General features: G+C 47.0%; 1 protein-coding gene across 2 annotated transcripts in view; it reads left to right on the plus strand.

Annotated features, from left to right (window-relative positions):
* The window catches only part of Glb1 (galactosidase beta 1), a 78,430-nt gene extending 68,482 nt beyond the window's left edge, over nt 1–9,948 (plus strand). For both annotated transcript variants that reach the window (XM_031343561.1, XM_031343562.1), the window contains exon 16: nt 9,400–9,948. In XM_031343561.1, coding sequence (XP_031199421.1) covers nt 9,400–9,603 — 204 coding nt within the window. In that variant the 3' untranslated portion in view covers nt 9,604–9,948. The remainder of the gene's footprint in view (nt 1–9,399) is intronic.
* Nucleotides 9,949–11,723: the final 1,775 nt, after the last annotated feature.

Raw genomic sequence — 11,723 nt, forward strand, 5'->3', positions numbered from 1 at the left:
GCCTCCCACCCCCCAAAACCCCCATCGGGGAGAGGGGCCTCCTAACCCCCCACCCCCGGTCGGGGAGAGGGGCCAGGTACCACCTGCTTGTTTGTGACTAACTCTAAGCATACTTCATACTGTAAATGGACCATAGCAACTGATTTCTTACAGTAGCAAGTTCCAGGCTGGCCTGGGCTGCAGGAGAGACTGTCTCAAACAAACCAAACCAAACCAAAGTCCTAGACCCATCGGTCCATTTGACCCTCACCCACCCTTCCTGTCCCCTGGAAGTGACCCATCATTGGCCTCTTGGCTGATCCATCATGTACCAGGCACGGCGAGGCTTCTGCTCGCCACCATGTGGTGCAAACTCTGCCTGCCTGGTAAGCTTGGTCCTTGTCTCCCCTGTCTCTGGGACCTGATCCTCTCTGCCTGCCGTCAGTTGGGACTCCCGTTTCTTGGACTTCCTGTCAGGCTCTGTCCTCACTTCCTGTCCAGTGGTCTCTAGCAGGAAGGCTCAGTTCTGCCTGCCTTCTTCCCCAAGGCCAAAACGATGTTCTCACTTTCTCTGCCTGTGGTTCATCAGCCTTTCTTCTCTCTCTCAGCAGAGGTTCTCGGGCTTGTGGCCCAGCAGGGGCTCTCGGGCTTGAGAACAGAGGGTGCCCTGGGTCTTCCCCTGCAGCTAGCAGGGGACTTCCTGCCTCCCAGGCCACGTTTGGTTTTTCCCCTGCTGAGAAGGTGAAGGGTGCTGTGGCTGTCAGAGGCTGCTCTTCTTTGCCTGTGTGGGCTCCCAAGCCAGGCCTTTCTCCCAGTTCTCATGCTGCAGGATATCTTCTTGTTAGTCCAATTTAACACAAAATCTCTGGCTTTGGCCACCCAGCCTCCTAAACTAGGCCACCCAGGCATTGTGGCAATTAAAAAGACAAAAGAGACCGGAGTGTGGCTTGATAGAATGTATCCATATACATATATGTATGTGTGTATCCATGTATGTATGTATGTGTGTATCCATGTATGTATGTATGTGTGTATGCACGCATGTATGTATGTATCCATGTATGTATGTGTGTATGTATCATGTATATATGTGTGTGTCCATGTATATATCTATGTATCCATGTATATGTGTGTATGTATGTATCCATGTATGCATGTATGTATCCATGTGTGTATGTATGTATCCATGTATATATATCCATGTATGTATGTGTGTATGTATGTATCCATGTATATATGTGTGTGTCCATGCATATATGTATGTATCCATGTATGTATGTGTGTATTATGTATCCATGTATATATGTATGTTCCATATATATATATGTATATGTATATATATATGTATTTATGTATGTCTGCTATACATGGGCTCAGTCCTCAGCACCACATAAAACTGGGTGGGGTGGTACTGAGCAGCAGCAGAAGGTGGAGAGGAGGATCCTACATTCAAATCATCTTCAGCCACATAGCAAGTTCAAGGGCAGCCTGGGCTCCATGGGACCTTGGGTTGACCTCTGGCCTGCATGTATGAACACTCCAGGAGCCATCCACCTTGTTTCTGTTTTGCTTGTTTGACTTTTACGTGGTTTATTATTACTGTCTGTGTGTGTGTGTGTGTGTGTGTGTGTGTGTGTGTGTGTGTGTACACATAGGAATTACAGACAGGTGACAAGCGTGGACACAGGAATCACAGACAACTTTTTAGCCTCAGTTCCCTTCTTCCATTTTGGATTTCAGGAATCAAACTCAGATCTTAAGGCTTTCACAGCAAGCTCCTTTGTTTGCTGAGCCAGCTTGCCTGCCCCACCTTGTTTATTAGGAAGTCTTTCACTGGGACCTGGGACTTGCAGATTCATCTAGGCTGCTTGGCCAGTGCGTCCCTTAGAGCCACTCCACTCCACTTCCCCAGTGTTGGTATTATAAGCTTTCACCAACACACCAGGATTTTTATGTGAGTTCTGGGGATCGAACTTAGAACCTCATAATCAGAGGACAAAACTCCATGGATCAAGGTACGTCTCTAGCCTCAAGCATTCAGTATGCCCCAAGGCTTATACAAAAAGGTAGGCAGCTAGGGGATGGCTGGGGTAGGGGGAGAGACATGAGGTCCACATACCTTATAGGACAGTATAGGCTTATACAGAGGGTCACAATTAGATTTCTTTACAATGATGTCTTAGGTTTTTATTGCTGTAATAAAACTCATGACCAAAGGCAACGTGGACAGGAAAGGGTTTATTTCAGTACACTTCCAGGTGATAGTCTGTCCCTGAGAGAAGTCAGGGCAGGAATTTGAAGGCAGGAATTCAGGCAGAGACCATGGAGGGTGCTGCTTGCTGGCTTCACTCCGCTTGGCTTACTTACCTGTCCAGGGATGGCCCCACCCACAATGGATTAAGCCAATCATTAGCCAAGAAAATGACTTCACAGACTTGGCTATGCGCCAGTCTGAGGGAGGCATTTTCTCAGTTGAGATTCCCCCTTCCCAGATGGCCCTGGCTTGTATGAGGCTTATAAAAAAAAAAAAAAAAATCTAACCAGGACAATGATACAGCATTTTGGTGGCTCTCACGTTACATCTTAAAGGTGGTAAAGACATTAGCCCTTAAAAACAAGAAGGCCAGCGGCCTTGCAGGGAGCACCAAATGAAATTTGATACATTACAACATGGGAGGACCTCGGAAACCCAGAGCCAGCCAGGTATGGCAGCTCGCCCCAGCGCCTAGGAGGCAGCATAGACAGAGACAGAATCCTGGGGGTTTCTGGACAGTCAGTGAGGCAGCTTCCGGTTCAGTAGAGAGATTCTGCCCCCAAAAAGACGGTGAAGAGTAATGGAGAAGGCTGGGGCGGTGGCTCAGAGGTTAAGAGCTCCTGCTCTTCTGGAGGACCAGGGTTTCTATTCCCAGCTCCAACGTGATAGCTTAGCACCGTCTGCAACTCTAGTCCCAGGAAATCTGATGCCCTCTTCTAAGCCTCCGTGGGCACCAGGCACAAAGAAAATACACAGATTTGGATTTAGGCACAATATATGCGTGAAATGTAATTATGATAAGATAGCAGAGGAAGGCACTCAAAGTCAACTTCTGGTTTCCATATTCGTGCAAACAAGCAAATGCCTCCATGAACACAGATAACCACCCCCTCCCTGGGCCTCACCCTATGCTGAGGACACTGCAGCTGATGGCTTGGGAGATGAGAAAAGGTTTGACCACGTGACACTGAGGCCAGAGCAGTCCTCAGACTAGGCTATGCTCACTGGCCCTCGTCTTCCTCCTCCTCAGAGGCTCCTCTGGAGGGCCACTTAGCTCTTTTTTCATTTGTTACCAAGGAACTAACTTGATTTCGTGAATGAAATCACTGATAAATTCAATTCATGAGATAAAAGCACCACTTTTGATTACTCTGGCTTTTCTCGGGTCGGATGTGGCTTTCTGGTTAAGCAAGCATGCTTGGCAGATTTCAGGGGTCAGGCGTGCCTGCTCTGTCCATACAGGTCAGCGCCTGTCTGCACTGTGCACCGACTGACTGTAGACTCTCAGGGAGACGTGTTCGCCAGGGCTTTGGTGATGGTCAGAATGTGTGGGTCATGCGTGCTGCGTCCTGCTGTGCTGAGACAAGAGCATCTTTTCTGTTCTGCTCGTCTCCATCCCAGATTGAAATGAGTGTGGATACCTCTCTCATTGAAATATTCATGCCAGGCTGTGCGTGGTGTAAACCGAGCACTCGGGAAGTAGAGGTAGGCACATGTCTGTGAGTTCAAAGCCAGCCTGGTCTGTAGGGTGAGTCTAAGATAGACAGAGCTGCACAGAGGAACCTTGTCTCCAAAAATAAACAAGAGGGCCGGGCAGTGGCAGTGCACGCCTTTAATCCCAGCACTTCGGGAGGCAGAGTCAGGTGGATTTCTGAGTTCGAGGCCAGCCTGGTCTACAGAGTGAGTTCCAGGACAGCCAGGGCTACACAGAGAAAGAGAAACTCTGTCTCAAAAAACCAATAAATAAATAAATAAATAAAGTAAGTAAGTAAGTAAACAAGAGGTAGAGGAAGGTGCATGAGAAGTTCAAGGCCATCCTTTGCCTGGCTTGCAATGGTGCTAATCCTACATGGACACTCTTTCCATCTAACTCAGAGTTTTCACTCACAAACCCTGTGAACCCAGAAACTAGGTGATTGGGCTCCTCCAGCAAGCCCATCAATTCCAGGGGAAGTGGGTTTGCTATCGTTTTTGTTCACAGAGTTTATTTTACTCTCTCTCTCTGTGTGTGTGTGTGTGTGTATGTGTGTGTGTGTGTGTGTGTGCAGGTATGCATGTCTTAGAGAGAGATGGGGTGCTTTTACAACCTGCCTGTGGATTTGAAAGCTTCCAGATCTCTTCTTTCTCTGAGTTGAATGCCTTGGGTATTTGTCAGGAGAATAGAAGGTCATTCTAGAGCCTGGAGGGATGGCTTAGTGAGTAAGAGCACTGACTGCTCTTCTAAAGGTCCTGAGTTCAAATCCCAGCAACCACATGGTGGCTCACAACCATCTGTAATGAAATCCGATGCCCTCTTCTGGTGTGTCTGAAGAAAGCAACAGTGTACTTATTTATAATAATAAATAAATCTCTTTTTTTTAAAGAAGGTTATTCTAGAATGCTTCCTGGAAATCAGGGAGCCCAGAGGGCTGCTTCCTCTGCTATACTAAGACCTGGGTAAATATAATTCACACTGTCTGCAGATAGCCATGGGTTTGGGGAAGAGGAAAAGTTCATTCCCTTTGCTTGTTTCAGGGGATCTGCTTACAGTCGTACCTCTAAGTGTGCCCCTTGACATTTTACTTTATAAAAAGCAAGCTTTCTCGCAACCTCGCAGCAGTGTGATGAGTTAGGAGTGAGAGCATTTTAACCTTGAGAATGGACCTCCACATTTCCCGTTTGAACCCTCCAAGCACCCATAGTTCATTTTAGTGTTATCTATTATCTCATTTTTTGTGTGTGTGTTTTTTTTAGACAGGGCCTCACTATGATTCCCTGGCTATCCTGGAATTTGCTCTGTAGGTCAGGCTGATCTTGAATTTAGAAATCTACCTTCCTCTACCTCTTAGGTGCTGGGACTAAAGGGATATGCCACCGTGCTCAACCTATATTCACTTTTAAAGGGACATCTGAATGTCTTAAAACAGTACTGAGGGCTGGGTATGATAGCATACGCTTTTAATCTCAGCACTTGGGAGGCAGAGGCAGGTACAGCTCTGCTTTCCAGGCCAGCCTGGTCTGTTGAGAACCTGTCTCAAACAAAGCAAAAGACAGTATTGAAAGTTTAACTCTAGGGTCTGGAGAGATGGCTCATAGGTTAAGAGCACTGGCTGTTCTTCCAGAGGACCCAGGTTCAATTCCCAGCAAGCACGTAGCAGTTCACAACTATAACTCTAGTTCCAGGGGATCTGATATCCTCACACAGACAGACAGGCAGGCAAAATATCAATGTGCATGAAGTAAAAATAAATTTTAAAATGAAGTAAAGAAAGCTTTGCTGTAAATTCTGAGAAGATTGACCATGTCCAGGTAAGTTAAGGCAGACACACACTCACTGAGAAGTAGGTCAGGCACTTACAGGAACTTCCGCGTTGCCGTCATCTCTGTGTTAATAGCAGAGGGTAGAAGTGTGGGCTGGGGTCAAGATGGTCAGAGATAGTCGGCTTCTGCCGTGAACTATAGAAGCTGGGACTGCCATGGGACACCCCCAGACCCCTACAGTCACCTCATTAGCGTAAACCTTTCAGTTTACCAAGATTAATTTCAGTGTGTATTTTTCTTTTTTGGTGTTTGGTAGCAGGGTTTCACACTGTAGCCTAGACTAGCCAAATGTGCTAAGCAAGAGTCCTTTACTGAGCTATATTCTCAGCTCTTTCAGCATAAATTTTACTTATTTTTTATTTTATTTAGTTAGTTAGTTAGTTGCTTAGTTCAGTTTTTCAAGACAGGGTTTTTCTCTTTGTAACAGGATAGCCAGGGCTATGTAGAGAAACCCTTTTTCAATAAATAAATAATTAGCAGGTTAGTGAAAATAGCCTTTAAAAGGTTTAACTAGAATCCTGGCATGGTGGTCCACACTGATAACCCCAGCCCTCCAGACGCAGAGGCCGGAGAGTCACTGCAAATTCAAGCTCAGCGTTTCTATATAGCAAGTTCCATGCCAGCTAAGGCTACTAGTAAAACCAAACAACTAAAACCTTAACCTAGGGCCAATGAGGCGCATGCCTTTAATCCCAGCACTTGGGAAGCAGAGGCAGTCTGATCTCTGAGTTCGAGGCCAGCCTGGTCTACAGAACAAGTTCCAGGACAGCCACGGCTACATAGAAACCTTCTCTTGGGGGAAATTATACAAACAAACAAACAAAAAACATTAAAAAGTTTTTTAAAAAATGTTGTTGACAGCACCATTGTTTTTTTGTTTTTGTTTTTTGTTGTTGTTTGTTTGTTTTTCGAGACAGGGTTTTTCTGTGTAGTCGTGGCCATCCTGGAACTCACTCTGTAGACCAGGCTGGCCTTGAACTCAGAAATCTGCCTGCCTCTGCCTCCCAAGTGCTGGGATTAAAGGCGTGCGCCACCACCGCCCGGCGACAGCACTATTGTTAACAGCACAAAGCCACAAACACTTAAGTACCCATTCTCAGTAGCAAAGGAGTAAATAGCCATCCACATACTTTCCTAGGGAATATGGTGTCCTTGTAGCATGCACAGGTCCTGCTTTGATCCCTAACACTGAAGAAAAGGTGGGGAGCAAGGAACAATGTATTAGTCAGGCACGCTGGCACATGCCTGTAGTCCCAGCACACATTAGTCAGGCATGCTGGCACACTCCTATAGTCCCAGAGCACAAGAGTCCAAAGTAGAAGGATTATGAATTTGAGGTTATCCTGGGCTACATATTAAAAAAAAAACAAAAACAAAAACAAAAACCTGTTCCCAAAACTAATTGGTATATTCATACCATTGAATCCCATGTGATGTTTTTTTTAATTTATTTATTATTATATGTAAGTACACTTTAGCTGTCTTCAGACACACCAGAAGAGGGCATCATAACTCATTACAGATGTTTGTGAGCCACCACGTGGTTGCTGGGATTTGAACTCAGGGCCTTCAGAAGAGCAGTCAGTGCTCAGCTGAGCCATCTCTCCAACCCCCCATATGATTTCTAAAACAATAATGCATATATACGCTTATTTGTGTATGTATGTGTGTGAGTGTATGTGGTATGTGCATGTACACGTGTGCTATGCTCCTGTATGCAGGGGAGGAGGTCAGAGGAGTAGAGGTGTCTTGCTCTGATTCTCGACCTTATCCCCTTGAGACAGGGTCTCTTACTGAACCTGGAGCTGGGCTGGAGACCAGCAGGCCCCAGTGGCCCTCTGTCTCAGTCTCCTACAACACGGGCACTAAAGGCATGGGAAAGACTGCACTGGCTCTTTCGTGTGGTTGCTGGGGATTTGAATTCGTGTCCTCATGCTTGCTCGGCAAGGCTCTTACCCACTGGGCCATCTTCCCAGCCTATTTATGTACACTTGCACATAGGTAAAAATTAGTCAAAACTAATACAGGGCAACTGAAATCAGGAGCTGGTCTTAAGACCGTAAAAACAGGATTCTGGCAGAGATGGGGCAGATAAAGCCCAGGTGAAACTATTATGGTTTGTGCCTTTTAGGATGGAGGGAGATAACAGATCCCGAGTAAAAACAAGAGTTAAAGTAGTTCTGAGAACCTCGAAACTGCCACCCTTTTCTAAATGACTTAGTCCAACAGACAGGCAGTTTTGAGTTGCTGACCTCCTTCTGTGAGCGCTGATGGCCTTGAACTTTTGTTTCAGTGGTGAGTCGTGCCCACATTGAACCAGGAGCACAGCCCATCTCCACCCCACTCCCTACACTAGGCACTGGGCTGACCACCAGAAATGTGCTGCGTCCCCTAGGCTGGCCTCAGATTAACCATCTCCTGCCATAGCCTTCCAAGGGCTGAAATGACAGCACCCACCCCACACACCCTTGCTTTCATGTTGGGTTGCTTCGGGGACCATTCTCAGACTACATAGACGCTGTGGGTTGCCATCGACCCTGGACTGGGAAGACTTAAATGGAGACCTGCCTGAGGTCAGACAGCTAACAGAGGCCAAGGATAAGATGGATAGCCAGGGGAGAAACCTAGGTGGACTGGAATAAAACCAAGGGAAGCTTTTATTATCCCTGCAATCTCCGTGCTTCAGAGGCAGAGGCAGAGGGTTATCTGGACTAGATAGTTCAGGCTACTCTTTGCTACACAGAAAGACTGTGCAAATATTAAAATAAGCAGGAAGGATCACCACGAGTGCCACTCTTTTTCCTTCCTTCTCTCCATTCTCGTCTCCTCTGCCCTCGCCCTCTGTTCCTTCCCTCCTCTTCCAGATTTTCTGTTTACCTCTGGCACGTGTGACCCCCATCCCCACACCATCCCCAAGTTTTGAGCAGATTGCTCCGTCTGTTCTGCAGCCCCTCGAACCCTGTGTGCGCCTGTTCCAGAAGCAGTATCCCTGCTTACAGGGGTCATCCCCACAGCTTGTAAGATTCTGAAAATCTAGCTGGGCGGTGGTGGCGCACGCCTTTAATCCCAGCACTTGGGAGGCAGAGGCAGGCAAATTTCTGAGTTTGCAGCCTTGTCTACACAGTGAATTCCAGGACACCCAGGGCTACAGAGAAACCCTGTCTCCAAAAAACCAAAAAAAAAAAAAAAAAAAAAAAAGATTCTGAAAATTTTGTCTTTCAAGTACACACGGCGTTCTCCCTGAACCCCTCCAAGAAAAGCTGCAAGAACCACACACCCAACAATAACATAGACACTCTCCTGCATAGGCCTCTGCTCCTACCCCCTTCTTCTTTTCCCACTCTTGTGGCTTAAGCCCACTCTGTTGCCCAGGCTGCTTTCACACTCAGACCAGTCCTCCTACCGTAGCCTCTCGAGTGCTGAGCCACACACACCCTCACATTCTTCCTGGGTTGTTTGGGGAACAGTTCTTAGACTATATGCAGGCTTTATGCACATCAGACAGCATGGCTGAGCCCTGCCTCGGTAGGGCAGAGAGCAAGGAGACTGTCCTGGAGGGTGTGGTCAGCCATAGCAAAGAGGGCTGGGGTACAGACAGACAGTACCTGGGGGCCGGAGTGGATCTCAGAATGTGGTGAGGTGTGGACCAAGATTATAGCTTCTGGAAGCTGAGGCTCCAGGAGCTATAATCCAGGAGAACTGAGTCTCCTGCAGTCTCCTGTGGGCTCCTGTGGCAGGGACCAGCGTTTGGAGAAAGCTCTGCCACCTGACATGAGCTACCGGAATGCTGGACTCCTTGGGGCATCTCTTGCCTCTCTGGTACTAGTGATCCTCAGCTGATGGTCTCTGTCTCTCTCTCTCTTCAGGGTCAAGTATGGATCAATGGCTTTAACCTTGGCCGATACTGGCCCACAGTGGGCCCACAAATGACCTTGTTTGTGCCAAGGAACATCCTGACCACGTCAACCCCAAACAACATCACAGTGTTGGAGCTGGAGTCTTCGCCCTGCAGCAAGGGGAACCCAGAGCTGTGTAGAGTAGAGTTTGTTGACACTCCAGTTATTGCCTGACCTGACCAGCAGTGGCCATTTTCCAGGCCCATCTGGTCAAGACTCATGGCTGAACCGCCTGTCATGACTGAGCCTCTGGGAGCACACCCTCCTCTGGCTTCACGGATCACCTTTGCCATGCTAGAATGGAAGCTAAGCTTCCGGAATGTGTGTCTCCTGCTGGTGACTTTGCAGCCTAGCCTGACCTGACCTCCCACCCCTTGTGGCCAACGGGAAGGCTGAAGGGAATGGACTCCATAGGAAGGCACAGCTGGTGTGCCGAGTTGGAACAAAACTTGAATAATGTCCCTCATTCTGATTTGAAATAATCATGTTATCTTTCTGCTGGATAAAATTGGTACGCAAGTTGTGGCAGTCCTGTCATTAATATATCAAGCGGGTGTTAAACTCCAAGGTCTGACTCAATTCTGAGCTAGACTTGAGTGGGCTGGATGAAGCTGCTTCCCCAGCTTGAGGTCCAAAGTGGGTAGGAGAGAGAGCCAGTTTGGGCTAGAAGAGGGCTTTGTTTTTGATCCTGATTTGACTTTCTGAATCTCTCTGATATCTACGTGGTGAGAGATCTCCAGTTACAAACCACCTAAAAGATTAACAGTTGCTCAAAGTAGGTACTATGGTCTCTCTATACAATTGACTAGAATTGTGTGTGTGTGTGTGTGTTTATTCATGTATGCATGGAGATGCATGTATACGTGTATGTGTGCAGGTCAGTGGCCCGTGTTAGTGTCATTTCTCAGGCATGCCTTAGCGTCTAGGCACATACAGGATATATAAAATGTAATTCTGCTTATGTTTGAGACTCTGTCTCAAAAAAAAAAAAAAGTGTTCATGTGGGGCTGGGCTGAAACTAAGTTGGTAAAATATACCATCTTGCATGGTATATACCATAAGCACTGCAGAACATAAAACCAGGCATGATAGTGCGCACCCGTGTAATTCAAGAAGTCAGACCAGAGCACTGAAGTCCAAGTTTATCCTCAGCTACACAGTGGGGTCCAGACCTGGGGCTATATGTCACCCTGTCTCAAAATTAGTATGATTGTACCACAGTGGTAAATATTTGGATAGTTGGTCACATTTTCAAACCTATACTTTAAATCCGGCGGGAGGGAACAAGCGTGTGCGCACGCACTAGAAGCTTCAAGCTTTTCCCATCTCCCTCTCCCCCGGGAACACTGGGATTACACTCATGCGCACCATTGTACTGAGCTTTTACATGGCTTCCAGAGGTCCAAACCCAAGTCCTCATGCTTGCTTGGGAAGTGGCATCCACCCAGCCACCTCCACAGCTGGCTTTTCTTTCACTTTAGGGTTTGTTTGGCTTTTTTTTTTTTTCCTTTGGTTTTTCGAGACAGGGTTTCTCTGTGTAGCCCTGGCTGTCCTGGAGCTCACTCTGTAGACCAGGCTGGCCTCGAACTCAGAAATCTGTCTGCCTCTGCCTCCCAAGTGCTGGGATTGAAGGCGTGCGCCACCACCGCCCGGCGGTTTGTTTGTTTGTTTGTTTAAAGATTTATTTATGTATATGAGTACTGTATTTGCATGTCTGCCTAAACATGACAGAAGAGGGCGTCAGATCCAACTACAGATGGTTGGGAGCCACCATGTGGGTTCTGGGAATTGAACTAGGGACCTCTGGAAGAGCAGCCAGTGCTCTTAAACACTGAGCCAACTCTCCAGCCCTGTTTTTTGTTGTTGTTTGTTTGTTTTTTGTTTTTTGTTTTTGTTTTTTTTGGTTTCTTGAGACAGGGCTTCTCTGTGTAGCTCTAGCTGTCCTGGAACTCACTCTGTGTTTGTTTTTGTTTTTGTTTTTTGAAACAAGGTTCCAAAGATGCCCTTGAGTTAGTTCATCATGTAGCCAAGGATAACCTTTAATTTCTGATCCTTCTTACAAACATGTACCCCCAGGCTTCTTAGACTCTGTTGGGAAGGGAACCCAGGGCTTTGTGCATGTTAGACATTCAACTGACAGAGCTACTCCCCACCCCCACCCCCAAGCCTTTCCTCCATTGTCTAGTGTCACTTTCAGTTTGTCAGTCTGTCTACTTTTGTTTCCCAGTAATTCTAGTTTACTTGAAATGAAATACCTAGCCCTGAGTCTCCTGTCAAGTGAGAGGGACAGCAGA

Source organism: Mastomys coucha, unplaced genomic scaffold (genome assembly GCF_008632895.1).
Source record: "Mastomys coucha isolate ucsf_1 unplaced genomic scaffold, UCSF_Mcou_1 pScaffold23, whole genome shotgun sequence".
Classification (NCBI taxonomy): domain Eukaryota; kingdom Metazoa; phylum Chordata; class Mammalia; order Rodentia; family Muridae; genus Mastomys; species Mastomys coucha.